This window comes from Acomys russatus, chromosome 25 (genome assembly GCF_903995435.1).
Source record: "Acomys russatus chromosome 25, mAcoRus1.1, whole genome shotgun sequence".
Lineage (NCBI taxonomy): Eukaryota > Metazoa > Chordata > Mammalia > Rodentia > Muridae > Acomys > Acomys russatus.
In genome coordinates, this window is record NC_067161.1 from 39654040 (window position 1) to 39678183 (window position 24144).

Consider the following 24144-nt stretch of genomic DNA (forward strand, 5'->3'; position numbering starts at 1 on the left):
CACGTCTGCCTCTGTACTGCCACACCCAGTACCACGTCCGCCTGTGTACTGCCACACCCAGTACCACGTCTGCCTGTGTACTGCCACACCCAGCACCACGTCTGCCTGTGTACTGCCACACCCAGTACCACGTCTGCCTGTGTACTGCCACACCCAGCACCACGTCTGCCTGTGTACTGCCACACCCAGTACCACGTCTGCCTGTGTACTGCCACACCCAGCACCACGTCTGCCTGTGTACCGCCACACCCAGCACCACGTCTGCCTGTGTACCGCCACACCCAGCACCACGTCTGCCTGTGTACCGCCACACCCAGCACCACGTCTGCCTGTGTACTGCCACACCCAGCACCACGTCTGCCTGTGTACTGCCACACCCAGCACCACGTCTGCCTGTGTACTGCCACACCCAGCACCACATCTGCCTGTGTACCGCCACACCCAGCACCACGTCTGCCTGTGTACTGCCACACCCAGCACCACGTCTGCCTGTGTACTGCCACACCCAGCACCACGTCTGCCTGTGTACCGCCACACCCAGCACCACGTCTGCCTGTGTACTGCCACACCCAGCACCACGTCTGCCTGTGTACTGCCACACCCAGCACCACGTCTGCCTGTGTACTGCCACACCCAGCACCACGTCTGCCTGTGTACTGCCACACCCAGCACCACGTCTGCCTGTGTACTGCCACACCCAGTACCACGTCTGCCTGTGTACTGCCACACCCAGCACCACGTCTGCCTGTGTACTGCCACACCCAGCACCACGTCTGCCTGTGTACTGCCACACCTAGTACCACATCTGCCTGTGTACTGCCACACCCAGCACCATGTCTGCCTGTGTACTGCCACACCCAGCACCACGTCTGCCTGTGTACTGCCACACCCAGTACCAAGTCTGCCTGTGTACTGCCACACCTAGTACCACATCTGCCTGTGTACTGCCACACCCAGCACCATGTCTGCCTGTGTACTGCCACACCCAGCACCACGTCTGCCTGTGTACCGCCACACCCAGCACCATGTCTGCCTGTGTACTGCCACACCCAGCACCACGTCTGCCTGTGTACTGCCACACCCAGCACCACGTCTGCCTGTGTACTGCCACACCTAGTACCACATCTGCCTGTGTACTGCCACACCCAGCACCACATCTGCCTGTGTACTGCCACACCCAGCACCACGTCTGCCACACCCAGCACCACGTCTGCCTGTGTACTGACACACCCAGTACCACGTCTGCCTGTGTACTGCTATGCTACCCACCATGACGATAATGAACTAAACCTCTAAACTGTAAGCCAGCCCCAATTAAATGTTTCTTTATAATAGTTACCATGGTCATGGTATCTACTTACAGCAATAGAAACCGTAACTGAGACAAGCTTCCCTAGAAGTGAGCGGCTTTAGAGGGGTGACTAGCTGTTGTAAATTCAAAACTGGGCAAAGCCGGTCAATGACAAATTTTTTTAAAATCTTATCATGAGTAAAACACATTTGCATCCCTTAGACTCTTATAGAAACATATTCACCATGCGTCGCTGACAACTCGGTGCATCAGAGGTCCTGTTCTCACCCAAATGCAGTCTTCCTAAAAGACGTAATATGTAAACACACCAAACCAGCACCCGGGATGCCACAGCTTATCTCCTGATCTTAGTATAGTTTCTGGTATACTCTTTGTTTGTTTAATCTTAAAATATGTTTACCTTGCCAGGCACAGTGGCATACCTGTAATCCCAGCACTTGGGGAGGCAGAGGCAGGTGGATCGCTGTGAGTTGGAGGCCAGCCTGGTCTACAAAGTGAGTCTAGGACAGCCAAGGCTACACAGAGAAACCCTGTCTCAAAAAAAAAAAAATTAAATGATTAGCTCTCTTCTCTTCTATATAAGCCATGTAGCCCTTTTATTTCTTCAGCCTTCTACAAGCTTGTGTATTACCCTTTAATTTCTTATTTCTAGGTGTCTTAGGTTTCTTTTCATTCTTTGTTGTATCTATAGATATGCTTGGTACAAGAGCCCTAAAACACAAGTGAGGTTTACTTATTTTATTTCATTGGGTTTTGTGGTAGGTAGGTGGGAAATTCTGTTTTTAAGATCTGACTTGTATGTAATTGTCAAAGTTAGCTGTATAATGTCCTGCCCCATGCTCACTTTCCGCACTGGGAAGTCATGGCAGAGTGTTAAAGGTGAGGGCAGAGGCTATGCTAAAAGGAGGCATAAGAAAGGAATTATGTGCCCCAAAAGTACATGGCCTTGAAATCTGATTAAGGAACAGTGTCAACAGCAATGTCTCTGCCTAGGAGCCATGTATAGGAAAGCGTCTCCATTCAGATCCTTTATTTTTTTTAATTTTTTATTAATTTATTCTTGTTACATCTCAATGGTTATCCCATCTCTTGTATCCTCCCATTCTTCCCTCTCTCCCATTTTCCCCTTATTCCCCTCCCCTATGACTCTGACTGAGGGGGATTCGCCCCCCCCCCCCGTATATGCTCATAGGGTATCAAGTCTCTTCTTGGTAACCTGCTGTCCTTCCTCTGAGTGCCACCAGGTCTCCCCCTCCAGGGGACATGGTCAAATGTGAGGCACCAGAGTACGTGTGAAAGTCATACCCCACTCTCCACTCAACTGTGGAGAATGTTCTGTCCATTGGCTAGATCTGGGTAGCGGTTTAAAGTTTACCGCCTGTATTGTCCTTGGCTGGTGCCTTAGTTTGAGCAGGACCGCTGGGCCCACATTCAGATACTTTAAAGGAGAGATTTTTTTCCAACCAAATTTATTTTTCTGAAGCTAAACTCCTGGCCTTTTACTTTCATGACATGTGATGAGGCTGACTGGTGGCAAGGCAGGCAGAGTCCCCTGGCTGAGGCAGCGGAGCCACTACGGCTTCCCTGTCTTGGTGTATTGCATTCCTCCCAGAGAAGCCCTGGGACACTGGTTCTCTCAGCCCCAGGTGATATTCACTCTTCAGTTTCTTAATTTCCCCAAAGATCCCAACTTCCATTAGAAGTCGGCCTATGAGTGTAACTCACAGGGCTCAGCAAGGAACTCTGAAAATTGGCCCCAGGAGGCTGCCATCTTGTTAGCTTAATGAGTCCCATGGCTAGTGTCCAAACACTTCATTTACAGAAAGTTTTCCTGCATCCCAGAGCCTCGCCTCATTACTTCAGCCACTAATGCCTCTGCGGGTTCCCTCATCCCATCACTTTTCTATGTGTCGCTTTGACTATGCATGGAGTGCGGGGACTGCATGCTTGCTGCTGTAGGAAAGCCATCTGCACAGTTCCAGAGCTGGAAGAACACAGTGACATCACTCTATTCCTCAGCCTTCCAAAAAGGGAGTGTGGACACCAGCTTGTGACTTTGGCGGGTTCCATTTAGGATTTTTACATTGACTTTTGCCCTGCCCAAAATCAGAGTCCATTAAAGAGAAGCATGGCCGTAAGGAAGCCGTTTCAAAAGTTGAAATTCTTCATGCACGAGATGATGACACCAGCCACCTTCAGGCACATCTAATGCAGAGGTCACATCCCAGACCACCCACAGCAAAGGCACCGCTACAGAGCTACAAGGCAGCTCTAACAGAAGTCTAACTGTCAAGTTTGTAGAGTCAAATTTGTTCCTGAAGTCATGTTCATGAACCTTGTTTTCAGGTTTTCAGGCCCAAATGTCAAAAACAAAATGAAACAAAAGCCTTACGCTAAATTCGTGCATCATATTACGATAATTTTACTGTAGCTCTTAAAAAATGATTTTGTGCGTCTTTTGAGAAAAACTGGCACTTGACTATTAGGTTCTGATTATTCCACAGTGCTCAGTGAATCAGGAAGGAGGTTGCATCGAGTGAGACCTCTCAAGTCTATGGCATCGGAGCTGTGCTCCACCAAGGGACAGGCTAAGGTGAGAACAGAAAGGCGTAAATTAACTGAAAGACAATGACCAGGCCCGGTGAGCTTAGCTGGCTTAGAGTCACTCTTGGCCAGAAAGAAAGAGCTTGAGGAGAAAACTGACATAGCCACAAGGCGGAACAGGGGAGTAAAAGTCAGTGCTTACACCTATGCTGTAGGGTTTTACAGAGTCTCAGGAACTTCATCAAGAACCAACAGTACCTGCTTACTACGGGCAACCCAAAAACGACACAGTTCGTTGACGCATGCGCAATCCCCCACGGGCTCACGTGTTTGAACACCTGGCCTCTGGCTGCTGGCTCTGTTTAGGAAGTTATAGAATTTTTAGGATACAAGGCTCGGCTGGTGGAGACTATGAAGGCCATGGCTGGATTCAGCTTCGGGCCCTGGTTCGGGGTCTGTCACCGTTCTAAAAGTACCGAAATCACTCCTGTCACTGTGAACCCTGCTATGCTTTCCCCATTGTGATAAACTAAGCCTTCTGAAGCTGTGAGCTGATGTAACCTTCCCTCCCTGATGGTGTTTCTCCCAGACTACACTAACCAAAATAAGTCAAGAAAATAAGCAACATACAGCCTATTAGAACACTAGCATCTTCTTCATGTCGCCTTCTTCAAAGGAGCGGTCACGCATATGTTACTTTTAATTCACATATATACAACATAAGGGGGTTTCAGCTGGACGTGGTTGTACACATCTTTAATCTCAGAACTAGGGAGGCAGAGACAGTCATATCTCCTGTGAGTTTGAGCCAGCCTGGACTACATAGAGAGTTCCAGGCTAGCCAGGACTACATAGTGAGACCTGGTCTGACATGTATATACAAAAATAAACAAAGAGAGAAAGAAATGGTTTTCTCACGACACTTTCATAAGCGTATAGGATGTACTTTGAGTACATTCATTCGTTAACCCTTTATGTAACCTCCTTCCTCCCACTGGTCCCTTTCTACTCTTAAGTCACTTTTCAAATTTAGATCACACATATGACCGGAAGCATGCGCCATTTGACTTTCTGTGTTTGATTTCTTCCACTTAACATGATGATTCTCAATTTCATCCTTTTTTTTTTTCCCTGAAAAACGGCACGATTTGCCCTTTAAGGCTGAATCCATTTGTCTGTGGATGAGCACCTAGGCTGACTGTCTTCCCTGGCTAGAGCGAGCGGTGCCACCTTAAGCACGGGTTGGCAAGGCATCTCTGCAGCACACTGACTTCGGCTCCTTCGGTTTCATACCCTGGAGTGACATAGGTGGATTGCACAGTGGTACTGATTTCTGCAGTGGCTTCACTAGTTTGTACCCATTATTGATGTGCCATTTCTTTCCCAATTGTTCCCACCAGCGCTTGTTCATTGTCTCCTTGGTAACAGCCATTCCGGCTGGGATAAGACAGACTCTGACCGCTGTTTTGATTTGCATTTGTCTGGTGACTGAGAATGTTAAATGTTGGCACTTCTTTGAGATGAATATTACATTTTAGTTGCCTACTTCTAAACAATTTTTTTTCTTCAGTTTGACTTATATAATTTATATTATATTAATCCCAGAACTATGGAGGCAGAAGCAATTATATCACTGTGAGTTTGAGGCCAGCCTAAACTACATAAAGAGTTCCAGGCTGGCCAGGACTACATAGTGAGACCTGGTCTTATATACACATAAATAAATAAATAAATAAATAAATAAATAAATAAATGGTCTTCTTGTGACACTTTCATATGGACTATATATATGAGATATATTATATATAATTTTTTGTCAGATGAATAGCTGGCAATTTTTTTCACTTGTTCATTGGGCAGACTTTAATGTTCTCTAAAATAACAGAGGTATTGTTTTATTCTGTCCCTCAAGTCTTTGATTTCTTTCAATTGATAAAATACTATATGGGGCTGGAGAAATGGCTCAGGGATTAAAAGCCCCTGTTGTTCTTGCCTTCTTCACATGACAGCTCACACCTTCTCTAACTCCAGTTCCATGGGATCTGGCATCCTCTTCTGGCCTCTTAGGGCACTACAGGCACATGGCAGGCAAAACACAAACATACATAAAATTAAAATAAATACAGCTTTAAATATGTATATATATTCTCTCTCTTTCTCTCTCTCTCTCTCTCTCTCTCTCTCTCTCTCTCTCTGTGTGTGTGTTTGTGTGTGTGTGTGTGTGTGTGTGTTATACAACCTGTGACTTAAAAGCATACACATTATAGAGTGGTAAGACTTTTGGGCATATTTTATTTTTCTGGAAAAAAAATCTAATGAAAACCTTGTCATCTGTCCACTTTACAACATAGACTATATTACAACTATAGTCATTATATGTATGTGCATGTCTCTTGGGGTATGTACACATAAGTACAGTGTCCTCAGAAGCCAGCAGAAGGTGTCTAATACCCTGGAACTGGGGTTACAGGAAGTTGGGAGTCCCTGCATCAATGCTGGGATGCAAACTCTGCTCTCCTGTAACAACAGTACATCTTTTAAGCAATGCCTGAGCCATCTCTCCAGTCACTAAAATGTTATACTTTTAATCAACATTTCCCCAAGCTTCTTTCTCCTCTAGCCTGTGGCAAATATTTTTTCTCATATTCCATGCATTCAACATTCAACCTTTTTTTTGTATGTCCAATAAGTAAGAAAATGGAGCATTTTTGTATGTGTGTGTGTGTGTGTGCCTGGTCATTTTGCTTAATAATAATGTTCTTTAGTTTTATTCATGCATTCCAAATGACAATTCATGCCATTCCAACTGGTAGCATTTCTTTTCCCACAGAAAATATTATTTATGATATTCTTTACCCATTCATTCATTAGTGGAACTCAGATGGCCCTCTGTCTTGGCTAGTGTGAATAATTTTGCCGTGACTTCAAGGTACAGGTTCTTCTCTTCGGCATGCTAGTTTCGCCTCCTTACAGGTACATAGCCTGTTACGGTTTTCAGTCCTGTGGTCTGTTAGGCCTTGCAAGCAGCCTCCATACTGTTTCCCATCATGTCTGTTCTAATTTGCACTCTCATCAGTTATCATGTATTCTTTTTCCTGTAGATATTCATTTCCTCAGATGTTCAATTAATGAGTATGTGAGTCTAAGGAATATTTGTCACAGAGGAAATAGTATTGTTGTGTCAAAGAAGAGGAGGAGTGAGGAGGAGGAGGAAGAAGAAGAAGAAGAATGTGTCAGGTCATTCAGTGAAAGATGAAGCAAGATGTTTAAGAACGGTGCTTGTCTGAAGGGTTCAGGCAGGAGAGCCCACCCCCACCCCGGGAGCATGCGGTCACTTCATAACTCTTCGGTCTAAATGCAGTGGCTGTTCTCATGGGCCTGGCCTGTTTTCTCACTGGAACATGAGGAGTGAGAAGTCTTTCCACCCAGACATGAGAGACTGACAGGACTGGCTTTGTTTTAGTGACATGTGCCAAGCCCTGGGTACCATCCTCATTCCTGGCATCCTTGTTCTTGGCACTGTGTTGGAAATCTGTTGGCTGTAAATGCCTACGTTTATTCCTGGGCTCTCTCTCTTTAAAGTACTATGCGGTTTTAGTTACAGCAGTTTTATATCATGAGAAAACATTATATGAAGCTGCTATAACTAAAACCGTCTGATACGGTAGGAATGGTCTCATCAAAACAATGGTCGCTTACCTCCCCCACATCCAAAACTCAGCCTAAATGAATCGTAGCATTAAATATAAGACTCCAGCTGTCCATGGTTTGGGGATGGACCTGATTTTGGCGGTATAACCCCAAATCACAGGCAACTAAAAAAACTTGATCAAGTAAAACGATATCAAATAAATATCAGAAGTACCTTGCACTGTGAAGGAGGGAATCCATCCAGGGAGGCAATGGGAGAAAGTATTTGCAAGCTTTATATTTGAAAGGGAACCATGTTAAAACATGTCCCGAGTGGTGATTTTGAGGATGTTCCTTGCATCTACTAGGCATCCCTGGGCATGTGTATGTCTGTTGATAAATATCTGTTCCAGTGCTTTGCCCATATTTAAATTAAAGATGATTGCTGTAGATTGAATTATATTTTTTTGAGACAGGGTTTCTCTGTGTAGCCTTGGCTGTCCTGAACTCACTTTGTAGACCAGGCTGGCCTCGAATTCACAGCCATCTGCCTGCCACTGCTTCCCGAGTGCTGGGATTACAGGCGTGCACCACCACGCCTGGCTTAGACTGAATTCTTTATATATCTGACCAGCCGGCCCATATTTATCAGTATACCCTTCTCAAAAATAAAACGTGGAAATATATTAAGATACACATTAGACATATAGACAGCAACATGCATGAATCGGGCATGCAAAATGTGAGTTGAACAAGCCAGGTGCAAATGTCGATCAGGCCATATTGGTAACTATGGCTGTAAGATTACCTTCAGCTCTCCATGGAGGTCCATGGATTGCGAGGAGGTGTGAAAGACATCTGAGCTGATGCTCATGTCTTGCTTGACCAGAGCTTTGCTTACATGAACTTCTTCACACAGCAAAATTGCATAGACCTTTAGACTTTAGGTTTGCATGTTCCCTTTTGTACTTACGTTTCCATAGTGACCTTGACAAAACTCAAGAGACAAACTGTACCAGAGTAGATACTACAGAGAAAGCACCAATAATGTAGGAGCTTTAATACATACTCACACAGACACACAGACACACACACACACACACACACAGACAGACACACACACACACACACATGCACACACACACATTTATTTTGCTTGTCTTTAGACAGGACTCTGCTATGAACCCCAGGCTGGTCTCAACTTCATCGTCCTCCTCCCACCTGTGTCAGTGCTGGTCCCTGTTTTCTGTTCCTCAATCTAGATGTATTTAAAGGTATGCTAGATCCTTTTGAAAGCAATAAAAAAATTAGTTGTAGGTTTCAGATGGTCATTCGTGGCATACACTAAATGATGTCATCCGTGGATATCTGTAAGGCGAGAGAAGGCTTTGGGTGACCAAGCGGGGTCACAGATCACAGTAGCAGATATAAGAGTGCAATGGGCTTAGCTGATGCTTCTAAGCACCCTAAGAATCTGGACGAAGAAAATAATGGGCTCAGGACATTTAATTCTGTATTTGTGGTCTGACTAAAAAAAAAAAAAAAAAAAAAAAAAAAAACAGATATTTTTGAGTTAATATAAATATCTGTCTCATAGAACCTCACGTCCGAGATTCCTGAAAGTCAAATGATAGTTTTATTGTACTAACTGGAATTTTTCATGTGGCCCCAGGAAACATTCCATTTTAAGTCCTCTAAGATAACCCACAGGGACCCCGAGAAATCTGAGTTGAGGGTACCTGACAGGAGTCAAACATATTCCCAGAGTGAGCTCCCCAGACAGCTCAAAGCTCGCTCTCTCCTTTCCCAGATGAATCCCTTCACAATATTTAAGACGTGCAAATAGAATCGGAGAGCCTCATCCAGCCACACCTCCAGCAACTTGCCAGGGCAGCTGACTTACTGCCCGAGACAGTCTGACTGTCCATCTCATCACTTGATGATCCTGGGACACAGGAAGAGAGCATCGTTCTGCCAGGTGAGAGCTGATTGAGGTTAAAACGAAAACACAAAACCAAAATCCTCCTCTCGGCCTCTTGTAAGAGATGCGTTTATTGAGTATCAACCAACTTGTATTTCTTTTAGGAAACTTGAAGGTCTATAAATTAGAGGAAATGTTTTTAGGGAAAAAAGCTGAGCATTTTTATATCACAACTACTCTGAGTGTGAGTTCACCAGTGTCTCTTAGTATATCAGCTGGGCACAAGACAAAATATGTGCTTTTTGCTTAGCAGGCTTGTTTGCAGGTTGGCGTAACAACTGCTATAAGTTACTGTGTCTAGAGTTGTTCAAGACTCTTCAGTCTAACTCAGAATATTGACGATGGCCTGATGGCACAAGACTGTCGCCCCAGCTACTTTGGAGGCATAGCCAGAGGCATTGCAAGTTTAAGGCCTTCTTGACCAAAGAGTGAATTCAAGGCCAACTAACTAATGACTAGCTCATTAAGACTTTTTATTAGAGCTTTTTATCAGCTGTTCTCACAGATGTGTGTGGCTAGCCAGCTGAGTTTGCAAGAATCAGGAGTTGCTTCTTCTGCTGCACGGCCCCGAATCCTGTGCATCTCACAGCCAAAGCAGAGCTGGGACTGACTGCATTGGCATGAGGTGAACTTGTCTCAAAAAAACAAAAACAAAAACAAAACAACAAAAAACAAAAAAAACCAAAGTGACAGAGGAAAGAGCAAACAAGGACCAGATTTTATTAGGCAGGTACAATGCACCAGCTGCTTTTAGAAACTGTTAGGGCCTCTCAGAATTCTGCTTAAGTGGGAAGTTATTCATCCATGTTACACACTGGATTCCTGACACCTGGACTGGAGTCATTGGGTAATGGTGGAGGGCTGTACTGAGAGAGCCTCGCTAGACTGGGTCACTAGATTGGGTGGGTATCCAGTCTTTGTGGAGATGACTAAAATCATGAAAAAGAAAACAGTGTATCTTTACTTGAAAGGCTGAGGTGGCAACAGTGTCTGAGGAGCAGGAATAAAGACCTCAGAGAGATGCCATAAGGAAAAACTCAGGGAAGACAATTGTAGACAAATCCAAATAGGACCCTTGTGAGATGAGCATACCTCTGCTTGGGATCACCGTGAGCTGCCTGAGTTCAGGCAGCCCACTTGACTCTCTCTGGCACCCAGAAATACCCTAAACAAAAGGCACAAAGATATGCCTCTGGCTTAACTTTATCCTATTTTGAAACCTAAGATGTATAGAAGATAGATAGATAGATAGATGTGTGTGTGTGTGTGTGTGTGTGTGTGTGTGTGTGTGTGTGTGTGTTTCAAGACAGGGTTTCTCTGTGTAGTCCTAGCTGTCCTGGAACTCGTTTTGTAGACTAGACTGGCCTTAAACTCAGAGTTCCACCTTGCCTCTGCCTCCCAAGTGCTGGGGTTAAAGGCTTACGCCTTCATTGCCCAGCCCTAAGTTATATTTTGATGCATGTTTTTTCCTGATTTTTTTTGACTACGGGAGCAACATACTCTCTCTGAAATTATATTCACATCCAAGGACAAATGCAAATGAATCTGCCATTAAGCTTTTGGTACATGTATGTTCACGGACTAGTGCAAACAACATCAGCTCTAGGGAGTCAGTAGAGAAAGTGTGAGGAAACTGGGTTAAGGCCAATGAAGATTTAGGCTCAGCAAGAAAAGACTTTGATTTTCAAAATGGAGCTCCAGACTCTATTAAGAGAGCGCTCCTTTGATTTAAATATGTGTACTGGTGCCTTACCCCATACTGGAACACCTTTGGCTACTTGCCTATATATTTTCAAGATGACATAGGCTCTGTGTAAACAATTTCTGGCAAGCCGTACAGTAGCCTGAAGAAGGCACAGCCGCTGCATGTCAGAAAATGTGATCCTTCACACAACCCCAGGCACCGAGCATATTCTCATGTATGCTAATGTGACAACTCATTGTCAGTCACCCAGGAGACTGATGCCAAAGATCCCAGCATTCCACTTTTCTCTGCTTCTGGGTCTGCATTAATGTTACCTGCCATGCCTTGCCCACGAGGATGGACCTGTCTTCTAAAACCTCATACCTAAGCCAAGCATTTCAGAAACAGACATAGCACAGTAACTTTAACACAGCTTTCTAATAAATCATTCATCAATAACCTAAAAAGCAAAGATCTGATTGGAGGAAACTTACAAGGTGGTACAGAGCAAGTTCTCCCATTTCATGAGCATCTCAGGGTCATCTTTCATCACTGCTTCACACACACACACACACACACACACACACACACACACACACACACACACATCCCCAGACAGCTTCAGCCTCCTTCACATGTCTTCTGCTGGCACCACCATGGTCCCTGCCTTTTCTCCCGGCCAGTCAACATCACTAATGGCCAGAATTCCCCTTTATCTCTGCACCAACTGTACAAATGGCTGATAATAAAATTGCAACAAATCAAGACCTGTTATAGCTGTGGAATTCAGTGACACCAGTTCCTGGGGTAGGAGATGGAGGCTTCCAATCCTAGAGAGGATGCCTGATGAAGATGGACCACGGAGCAGCATCTGAGTTAATGAGGGCTGGCTCTCACTCCAATTCTGTATCTCGTTGTCTATTTTATTCTGGGGCCTGAGTCTAAGCTCGTTCTTCTCTTGCAGCTCCTAAGATCTAAAATTACAAACTCATAGAAAGTGAAAATAAAATACACAACCAAAAAAAAGCTGCCTTTTAAAAGGTGTCGTTTAGGAATTCGGACAATGAGCCAATTTGGGGAAAACCAGAGATCTGAGTAAGGAAATTCCTGGAATTTCCTGGAATTTCACTGGACTCTGGAAATTCACTTCCAAGGTGAACTAGGGATTCAGACTACAAAAGAAAACATAGCGAGAAGATTCCTCAAGTCATATCAGGTGTCAGAGCTATATTCCATAGACAGGTTCCCCAGTTCTCCTGCCTGAGGGGCTACCACATTTAATCTCACTTGTCCACTTGATCAGATCTACAGTTACCTAGAATGTAAACTATGAGGGATTACTTGGATTGAGGCTAGTTTCTGAGGTGTCTACGAGGAATTGTCTCACTTGGATTAGCTGATGTGTGAATCAGAACCATTTGGGGCAGAGACTGTGGACTGTATAAAAAGGAGAAAGCAGGCTGAGCACAGGCATTAATTTCTCTCTTCCTTACTGTAGATACAATGTGACCACTTGCATTATTTACTTGAACTTAACTATGTGGCCAATATATTTTTCTTGGTGTTTTAAACTTAAGAAAAAAACAGGCCCTCATATATCCCAAGTTATAATCAAACTCTCTAGATTGCAAGAATGATTTAAAATTTTTGATTCTTCTGCTTCCACTTCCCAGACCCTGGGATTACAGGTCTATTAAAGCTTTAATTTTTGGCCAGTAATAATTGAGCAGATTGTATGTAATATTTCCAAGACTGAGCACACTGTGTAATGACCAGTTAAGCTAATAATTATTCACCACCTCACCTACTTACCATTTCAATCACACACACACACACACACCAAAAAAAACCCCAAAAAAACAAAAAAACAAAACAATAACCAAAAACTAAATGCAGAATTCAGAGAAAGCTAGAAATAGAATAATCTCAGAATCTAGCAACCTCAACTGGGAGGTTCAAAGAGATTCAAATCCATATACTGAAGTGATGTTGGCATTACCATAGCCAACTGAGGCTGAGATACAGAAATAACCAAAGTGCCCATCAATACAGAAACTGATAAAAAGTGGTGACAGACACACAGGCTGAATAATCCTGAGGAAAGAGGGGAGGCCTTTCTCTGACAAGGAGGAGTGTGAGTCTGGACATCATATGACAATAAGATCAGAACAAAAGGACAATTCTACCCCGTGTAATTAGAGATTAATAAAAGGAAAAGCCTTTTAATAATGCTGAGTGATCACTCTGGCAACTCTGGCTAGCGCCAATAAGGAAAACAGCCCATAACAGAAAACAGCCCATAATAGAAAACAGCCCATAATAGAAATCTTCCATAGTTTATACAGGTTAGTGTTATCATATTACATACACTTTATTGGCGAGTTGCTTTTAGGTTCCATGCCCAAGTTACACTTTGAGTATTAAACGTGTTTTGCAGAGACAGAAGCTGCAAGTTTTAGTCATATGTGGACAAATGGGGGAATTTCAAAAATGTGACAATATGATGTAAAGATATTATTATAGTTATCTTGGTATTTGACATTTGCTGCATTAACACAGACATTCTTGGAAGAACAGTGGTTCAAAGCTTGGATGGTTCAAGTCTCCACAGTGACGCTAGCAAAATCTTCCACATTGATTCCGCCTCCTAACAAAATCCATATCCCTGTCACACAGACTCTGCCAGCCATTCAGGATCTGGCTTTGGTCTCCTCCAAAGCCCCGGGTAGTACCTTGTGCCAGGGTTCAAGATGTTGCCTTAGGAAGAGGACTGGGGATATGGAGGAAGGAATGACACCTGACCCACAGCCACCCTGGGCTTGCCTCAGTCAAGGTGACAAGCATATTCACCTGGCCTTTGATGCCAGACTCTTTCTGGCTGTAGCCTGATGACTCCTCAGTGTCTGTGTCCTCCCAGCATTAATTCCCTTCCACATGAGCCAGCACTTTCTCAGCTCTGTCTTCTGGAAACAGAATTAAGTAGCTTGTATTCCTGTGGTTTTTACTAGGACCTCTGCACCCACTTATCCCCACCCAGCTTCTTCTAATATTTCTCCTTCCATTTGATGGAACATATCTGCTAAGCTATATCAGAAATTCCAGGTAAAACCCCAGCCACGTCTGTCCCACTCTAAGTACACAGCAGCTGAACTTTCTGTTTTTTTTTTTAAATGACATTTATTTTTATTTTATTTGCATTGGTGTTTTACCTGAATGTTATGTCTGTGTGAGACTATCAGATGCCCAGGAATTGGAGTTACAGACAGCTGTGAACTGTCATGTGGGTGCTGGGAATTGAACCTGGGTCCTTTGGAAGAACAGCTAGTGCTCTTAACCTCTGAGCCATCGCTCCAGCCCACAGCTTTACTTTCTACAAACTTTGCCCTTTCCCAAGCACTGTGCATGTTTGCCTTTTCCAAGGTAAATACCCACACTGCTGCTACCAGCTGCCCAGACTCTGGTACAGCACCCAGGCTGCAGCCAGTGCCTTCATTGCCCCTCCACAAGCCTGCATTCCTTCCTCCCAGCTGACATGGAGGTGATAAGGGAGGCCCTCAGGCAAACAGTAGTGCAGTCAGTCAAGGGAGCTGGGAACGCAGGACAAGAGTGGGAACCCTGTTCAGCCACAGGTGGCCAATGTCTTCTCTGGAGCTGCTGATAACCAGGAAATGGGCTCAGAGCAGCAGGCATTTTCTTGGATGCAGCATATTCTATTAAAACTAATCAGCAGGCTGCATGTTCAGCATCAGCACATTCGGCATCAGTGAGCACTGGGGCGGTTATGTTTGTCCACACACCAAGCTCTCTCGCACTTGAGTCCACAGATTCATCAAATCGACATTTAAACAAACTGCTTCATCATGTTAGCTTTCTGATAAAAAAAAAAAAAAGGCATGCCTCTGTAGACAACCTGGGCCTACATACACATGCTCTGAGCCTGCCTGTGATTTCTGTTCCCTCCCTTAGCTGTATCTGAACACAATTTGAGCAGACATGTCCAATCACACAAGAGTGACTCACTTCATCCTCAGGGGCTTCTCAGATACCCGACAGCTGAGATTGGTGGTCATCCCATTTTTCTTGCTTGTTTACACATTTGGCCTCCTGGGGAACATTTCCATCATCACAGCTGTGATGAGAGACAGTAGGCTCCACTCGCCCATGTATTTCTTGCTGAAGAATTTATCTTTCCTGGACACATGCTACACCTCGGCCACCATCCCTAAGGCAGCGGTCATATCCTTCACAGGGACAGGGCTCATCTCCTATCTCGAGTGTGTAACACAGCTCCATATATTTATCACACTCTCTGCTACTGAATGCTTTCTGCTCACGGCCATGGCTTATGACCGGTGCCTGGCCATCCTCAGACCACTGCTCTATGGAACCATCATGAGCCAGAAGTGTTGTTCTCAGCTGGTGGCCACTGCCTGGGTGAGTGGAGCCATCGACTCAGCCTTCCACACGTTCAACGCCTTCTACCTCCCCTACTGTGGACCCAATGTTGTTGAACACTTCTTCTGTTGTGACATCCCTCCGGTCATGAGACTGTCCTGTGCCGATTATCGTCTCAATGAGGAGGTGGGCTTTGCGGTGAGCAGTTGCGTCGTCATGAGCTCCTTCGCCCTCACCGTCCTCTCCAATGTCGGCATCACGTCCACAGTTCTTCGCATCCCCTCAGAGCATGGCAGTTGGAAGGCCTTTTCTACCTGCTCCTCTCACCTGACCACAGTCGTCTTGTTTTATGGAACTTCATGTACCTTAGACCTGCCTCTCGATACTCCCCAACCCAGGGTCGCCTGGCATCTATTTTCTACTCTGTCCTCACCCCTTCTTTGAATCCACTTGTCTATTGTCTGAGGAACAAAGATATGAAGTTTGCTCTACAGAAACTTTATTGTGGAAGAAAGTACTGAGTCCTAGAAGGCGCCAGTGTGTGGCTCTAGGTTCTGATGCCTGTGGTTGGAGCCGTGTTTCATCCGCACACACCACACCCCTCCCCCTTCCTGGGACACTTGACATTGCTGATCAAGCCGGTTACAGAACTTGCAGGAGGCCACCACAGTCCCTGCAGTGACTTTTCAGCTCCAGAGGATGCTGGGACCTTCTACTGGCCTTCATGGGCATCCAGACCCATGTGTACTTACCTACATATAAGCACACACGTAAATAGTAACATTTAAAAAAAAATTAAACAATGTGTCTCAGAATGTTCTAAGAAATAACAGAACTGAAGGACTTAAATTAAGTGTAAAAAAGTATACATAGGTAGATTCTTGTGACAGAAAGACAAAGAAAAATGTGTCTGCCACCAGAGACATCTGACCCATGTTCAGCTGATGACGCTGTTTGGTAGTTGGTGCTCAACCCTATGCTAAACTGCTGTCTCACTGCGAATAACGTGCTATGGTTGGGTCACCACTGGGTGTCCTCTACTAACCATACAAGTGAGCTTACTATGTCGGTGATAAGCATCGTCATCACAATTCTCAAATGTGCTTGCCTTTTGGGTTGTACGTACTTCAGGGGCAGCCATTCTCACTGCCAATGTCACTGTCTCTCAGACAAGCTCTGCAATATGATTTTTTTTTTCATGGTTCTTTGTCTCTTGGCTCAGGGTGTTGCCTTCATGTGTGTGTGTGTGTGTGTGTGTGTGTGTGTGTGTGTGTGTATAGCTGGATACGGTCCATCTGTTTTCCAATGAGGTATTTATTGAGTTCCTTCCTAATTAAAATTTTACTCAAATGAATTTATGAGAAATGTGGCCTCAGCCTATGTATTTCAGAGATTGTTCTTTTGCTGTCCTTCTTGGTTTGATTCTTTTTTTCCTTTATTTTTATGGTACGTGTGTGGGTGTTTTGCCTCCGTGTGTGTCCATGCATCATTTTGGTCTTGGGTCCATGGAGGTGAGAAGAAGGCTACAGTTCCTGGAGCTGAAGTTACAGGTGTTTGTGAGCCACCATGCAAATGCTGTAAATTGAACATCAGTCCTTTGGAAGAGCAACCAGTGCACTTACCCTCTGAGCCATCTCTCTGGGCCCTGGTTTCTAATTTAAGGACAAGACCTCAAGTAGCCCAGTGGCCTCGAACTCAGTATGTAGTCAAGAACGACCTTGACTTTTCTGCTCCAGCTTCCCAAGTAGGGATTACAGGGGGGAACCCACAAGGGTTTAGTGTTCTTGGGGATGCAAACACGCATATGCACATACATGTACACCACACACAGATACACGTGAAAGAGAAAAAGAAACAACTCCGAAACACACTGAGATAGCGTGATAGACTCACTTGTCCAGAAGAACACGAAAGGGTACAAATGGCCCCATGCTCATTTCTGATGTCATTTTGTCTTCCCCAGCCTTCCCGGCTCATGTGGGCTGGAGGACCATATTGATGTAGGCCCATTGCTTATCACGCGTCTGCCCCAGAGGTAAACATTCTTTGTCTCTAACCTTTGCCATTCTGCACTTCTCAAGTGCCTCTCAGGGAGAATGCAAACCTTCCACCTCGACTGATTCAAAAGGAATTTTTATTTTAATTTTCGTACTCATTGTTCTCTCCCCTCGGAGAAGCGGCCCCATCTTTCAAGGTACATTTTGTGTCACAATTTCAGGAGTGACTAAGATGGCTGGGATTTGTGCAGGCTGCTTAGTACACAGACCTATGGGAAGGGACCATGAGCATTCTTTCTGTACCTCCCCTCCTGCTATTCCTAGGTTTGGGTAAAGCTTCTTGCATTCACCTTGAACCTTGTTACACGGGGGCTCTGTGGTGCCCTGATCATCTAAGGATGGTACTCAGAGCCTGAAGAGTATCACAGAAGTCCTCAAGGATGGTACCTGGTCCTGTCCGAGGCTCAAACAGTAGAAGTGGCCTGCTCCATACGGAAACATGTGTCACCCTGAGGGAAAGTCCTACAGAGCCACACCTTCATTCGCTAGTGTCTTAGTTAGAGTTTCTATTGCTGTGGAGAGACAGTATGAGCACAGCAGTGCTTATGGAGGAAAACATTTTGTTGAGGCTGGCTTACAGTTGCAGAGGTTTAGGCCATTCGTGTCATAGCAGGAAAGGCAGCAGCATGCAGGCAGACATGGTGCTGGAGAAGGAGCTAAGAGCTCTACATCTTAATCCGCAGGAAAAAGGCGGCGACTGTGTTCCACAGTAGGCCTGGCTTGAGCATAGCTGACCTCAAGGCCCACCTCCACAGTGACACTCTTCTTCCAACAAGGTCACACCCACCCCGATAAGGTCACAATGGTGCCACTCTGTATGGGCCAATTATTCACACGCATGGCCTATGGGGGCCATCCCTAGTCAAACCACCACCACTCGGAACACTATCTTCAAACTAGAGAAAGAAAGACAGGGTTCAGTGGCAGGTGAGCTCCCTTCACCATCTTGGTATTGAGGTGTTGCTGGTGAAGGCGAGACTAACAAATACCCGAGACTGTGCGACCTGGATGAATGTTTATCTTTATTCATGTAGAATTGAAACTAGATGTATCCTTTGTCCTACCTCATGCTCTTTTGGTCAAATACCTAATTGTTTCACTTTATTAAAATGAACACGTGTTCCCAGCTCCCGCATGGCAGTCCACAGCCATCTGTACATCTGATGCCTCTTTTTAACTCCACAGGCTTAGACATGTACTTGGCATTTTAAAATCATTTTTAAAGTTAGGCAAGACATCTTGCCTACATGTAACCTGAAAACGGATGCAGAACATGGACATGTCTTACAAAATGCTAGAACTCGGCATCTTTATACATAAGCAAAGTAGGCCAGACTCCAAAACACAAGTTGCATGTTTTCCCTTGGGAGTAAAAACTTGGATTTATTTTTATTTGTGTGTTCTGTGTGTGTGTGTGTATGGTGTGAGTGTGTGTGCATGAGTGTGTGTGTGTGTGTGTGTGTGTGTGTGTGTGTGTGTGTGTGTGTGTGTGTCCATGAAGGAGAGAAGACAGCATTGGATCTCTGGAAATGCAGTTATAAAGGTTGTAAGCTGCCCAAAGAAGATACTGGGCTGGCCATCTGAAAGAGCAGCAAGTGCTTTTAGCCGTTGAAAATAGAGAGGAAGATCGTTTTAGATCAAGATAAAGAAGTTAAGCTGTTAGAGTTGAGATAAGATAGAAATTGAATCTCATTTGGAAATCTAGACCCAACAAGACAGGAAAAACACTTACTTCAAAGGAGACAAATGCAGATGGCCAAGTCACTATGAATGTAACATGGATAGAACTCATTATTCTCATGATTGTCACATGGTTCTCCCTGCTGTATGTAGTTTGTTTTATACGTGTGTAATAAAATAAAAGTATATATAAAAAAAGAAAATAGAGGGGAAATGTTTAGAAAGAGAAACAAAACTTTGGCAAGAGAAAAGTAGAACAAGCCAGAGAAATAGCAGTGATGTAACTATGCTCAAATCTATTATAATCATATGAAAACAAATTGAACAATGAATAAAATTTAAGGTATATATTATAAGAAAGACTACAATGGATATTACCTTTGAAGAAAAAGTTTTATATGATTTTATGTGTGTGTGATACAAAATATAAACTGACCAATTGGGGGGATGCAAATGGTAAACCCCAGCAAATCCCAGGAAAAATGCAAATTAAAACCACAATAAGTTGCCACTTGTATGAGTGAATTTATCAGTAACGGAAAAGTTGGCAAGTGTTGCTGAGAATGTGTAGAGGAGCTGAAAGTGGATGGGTAGATGTCCATTATGGAAAATGTGACGGTTCCTCAAAAAGATTAAAATGCAACTACTGAGGAGGTCCTCCTCAGTCTTAGACCTAGGGGAGGGGAATAGGGTGAAAGCGGGAGGAAGGGAGGAACAGGAGGATACAAGTGATGGGATAACAATTGAGTTGTAATCTGAATAAATTAATTAAATAAAAAAGATAAGATATGATAGATATTGATTCACATTCAGAATTTTAGACTCACCAAAATAGGAAAGATGTTCTCCCTCAAGGCTGCCAAATACAAATAGCTAAAAGACTATGAATGTAGCATTTATATAACTCCTGGTTGTTTCATGGTTCTTCTTGCTGTAGATAGTTTATTGTATATATGTGTAATAACATAAATGTATATGTAAAAAGAGAAAAAAAATAAAAGTAGAATAAAGGCCAAAAAAATTTTTTTAAATGCAACTACTGTAACAACCAACAATTTCAATTCTGAACATATAAATAAGGGATTTCAGGTCAATGTGCTATTTTTTTCTGCATGCTATGGTTATTGTAGGACTATGCATAGGGGTCAAGGTATGGAAATTATTCATCCACAGGTGTATGGAGGAAAAAAAGGGTGAATATCCACAATGAAGTGCATCTCAAAAATAGCAAAACCCTGTCACATAACACAGATTAACCTGAAGGACGCCATGCTATATGGGATAGCCAGGCAGAGAAAGAAATATACTTAACGATGTCGCCGGCTGAAGCAGGAAAAGTCATAGTTACAGAATCACAGAATAAAGTGGTAATTAGAACCCGCCAGTCAGCCTTGTTCCATCAACGATTGGTAATGTTTCCTGTCACTCAATAGATTCTATCCAATCACGGCAGTGGCTCGGGATCTGCCCAATCAGGCCCACGCTCCGCGATGGGGCGTGCTTTCCTTATTTGTCTCCGGCTCCGCCCTGCTGCTTCCGGTTTCCGCCGAGGTCCGGCCTTGGTTGTTTGGTCCTACGCTCTCTTTCGGTGGGTGATAGCCACAGGGAGGCTGACGTCGGCACAGAGGTGAGTGCCCTGTCTCGGGAACCGGCGGGAAGCTGGCTGGGATGGGTCCTCATCTTCTCGACTGTTCCGGGTGCTGACGGTGCTGGGCTGGGAACCTGCGCTGGGCTGAGCTCACCACCTGTCTCCATGCTCAGTCTGGCCCTGACGGAGGGAGGGCCTGATTGCTTAAATTCATCTGCGGCTCCTGAGCTTAGCTCTCCCTCCACCAGGTGGCCAAGTGTGTGTCCCCCTACGCTGCAGTTCAAAAGGACTTGCGCCCTGTCATTGTAATGTTTTGTGAGGGCTTCACGGTAGAGGAAGGCAGTGAGGAGTCAGTCCCTTGACCAAATGGGACCCTGGTGGGGAGAACGTTGAGGAGTCTCTAACTTTGCAGTATTAGTCAGACCACAGTTACTGCAGACAAAGCCATCACTGCGGTCTTCATTGCCAAGGGCATCTTACACCAGGGTGGCAGTGGAGACCTGTTGTGTCTGGAGGGAAAACCTGTGACACAGCAGGGTTCTCGGAGGAGTGTGGCTAGCTTATTGTGGTTTCAGCTCCTTGGATCCACACCCAGAACTGTGGCTTCCTGGAGCCTGTTCTTTTTCTTCGAGTGTAAGGTGAAGAACTTTTAATACTCTTTAAAGAACGGTATCTATAGAAGCAGAGGGTGTAGGGACATAAAGTTGTCATCTCCGCCAGTTCCCCTGGGGAAGAAAAATCATGTTAAAATCTGTACAGGTCACATTTATTGTAGCTACACTGGCCAGAGCAAGGGACTTTGTGGGAGGGAGACCAGCCACTGTGAAACATCGCTCCTAAAGTCCTGCAGTCAATACACTCAGTGTTCAATTTTGCCAATGTAGTCTTGGGAAGAAGCCGTCTAGATTGGGGGTGACAGCGTTCTATGCAATTTAAATGTAAAGCAAGAGATGTGTTAGTGGTTGTAGCTGTGCAGTTCCATATAGTGTATCTGTATTGAACTGAACTAAAATGACAGGACACGAAGTAATGTTGCCTAAGTATGTTTCTATAATTTAATTTCTGTGACTCAATAATGTTCATTAAACACCCATCCTTAAAACATTGCATTAAATAATGTTATTGTTATTATTTATTATTATTATTATTATTATTATTATTATTATTATTATTATTATCATCACTACTACTACTATTATAGCAGAATTACTAAGCAAACAGCAAATATTTCCATTAACCTGTGCATAGTTGAATGGTGAATCTCTACCACTTAATAAAATGCTTGGTGCTCCTTCAACAATGTTGCGGCAGTTTCCACACAGGGAAGCAGTTTTGTCGTCTTATGGCTCTGTCCCTCAGCAACTGTCTTTGTGCATTTTGTGCGTTTTGCATTGGAATCTGAAAGCGAGGCGCATCTAGTGAGATCATTTCTGTTGACCCTCTCTTCCAGCCGTGATTGCACAGTCCTCTCCCGTCTGAGTTAGGGCAATGGACACAGCTGAGGTAAGTTGTGGATTTATGCCTCACCTTGTTTTACGTTGTCTCTTAGGACTTTTGAAAATTGGAATGCAAGAATAAACTAAGTGTCAGCTGCATATTCGCAGACGGTAGCACTGGGTGTCCTGACAGAGCCACATTACAAGGTCTTTTGGAGAATGAGTAAGTCACGTGCATGTTGGCTCTGTTTCTCCTGACGTAGTGGCACAAAGGTCTGCTTGTTGTAGGGCTTGGATTGACTCAGAAAGAGAAGGTGCCAACTTCTCATGTCTTGTGATGCCTAAACAGGCTTCGTGGATATGCGTGATGCAGACAGAGCTGCATTCCCAACCTGGAACTGAGCACAGCGTTCAGTGATGTCAGTTCACGGGTGCTCAAACTCAGATGGTTCAAACGGGTTTTCTTTGCTGGGTAGAGCTGTGTAGTCCCAGATAGCTTTTAGAAGCCACACACACACACATACACACACACACACACACACACACACACCCCGCTTATGTCACATGAGACCGGGAGCATATGAAGAAAATGTACTGCGAGTCCTTCATTTCTCTGCGTACATTTTTTTTCTCTGCTTGGGTGTGTATTAGGTCATAACAGTGTCCAAACATGTTTCTAGTAACAGTTTGTCTTTACTGGTCGCGTCTGCCCCTTTACGTACTTACTGGTTCAGATTCTCATTGGTGCGTCACAATCAGGTGGAGACCTTGTTCTTTACCCGCTGCCACGCTCCGGTCTCCTGCCCTGCCGCAGAGTTCTGCGCACCGTCCTCATCCGGAAGCTCTTTGTTTCAGTTTCTGCCCTGGTGTTGCTGCTGCTTTCTTATTGTCTGAGTTCTTTCTCTCTCTTTGTCACGGCTTATCCTTTCATTCTGCTCAGCCCCCCACTCATCCCACCTTAGAGGACCTCCGTGATCCAGCCCTTCGGTTTGAGTTTGCAGCAGCATGGTCTGCCTGCTCAGCTTTCAGATCATAAGTTTCGACTGCTGTGCTGACGTGCAAAGGTACCTCAGGCTCCCTTTTCAAAATGGAAGTCGCACCATCTGCTTTTTACTTGTATATTGTACTGATACGATCTGCCTTCTGGACTTGATGAATATGCTGAAAGGGGGGGGATTTTTTTCCCTCTGGACCCTTCTTTTTCTCCCCTCCCTCCTTTTCTCCCCGAGGTCTAGTGTTTTGAGTTGCCATTCCTGCTCGCTGTGTTTGTTCGTTCTTGCGCCAGTGACAGCACGCGATGCTGCAGGTGGTGAGGAAGTGTGGTTGCCTAGAGACGGATATATACTTTTGCTCACATTGGAACTGTTTGCCTCCCAGACTGGAAAGGTCTTGTTTTCCTCAGTGGTGATGTGTGAGCGCCGAGGAGCGGTGCTGCTAACAGGCGGGCATGGTGAAGGCCGTGGGAATAAGCAGGAGGAAACCGAAGTTAGTGGGGTACCATTTGTGTAAGAGTCAAGAGAGAGAGACACAGAGCGTAAGCACGACAGGAGCACAGATGTGAGTAATGTGCATAGCTTGCTTATGCCTTTCACTTCAGTACTTCCATCTAGTTTGTAGATCATGCAAACTCTATTCCTTGCTCAAAAATGTCTCGGCATCATTTTAAACACGGGAAACAGGACCGGCTGCAGGAATGGTGGGGTCCTCTGCAAAGGGTACAAGTACATTGGGTCAGGCTCAACAGGTTGCCTGATGTTCCCCATAGACAGAAGCCAGAATATCCGTAAAGCTGAGGAAAGCAGCACACTCCGTTCCCTCCACTGACCTGACCTACACA

The 24144-nt window shown here is 44.7% G+C and overlaps 1 protein-coding gene across 1 annotated transcript; it reads left to right on the top strand.

Annotated features, from left to right (window-relative positions):
* The first annotated feature begins 15144 nt into the window (after window positions 1-15144).
* LOC127208804 (olfactory receptor 1019-like) lies at window positions 15145-16067 on the top strand. Its single transcript, XM_051168414.1, is given in 2 exon segments — window positions 15145-15898; window positions 15901-16067. Coding segments are annotated over 2 exon segments (921 nt in total).
* Window positions 16068-24144: the final 8077 nt, after the last annotated feature.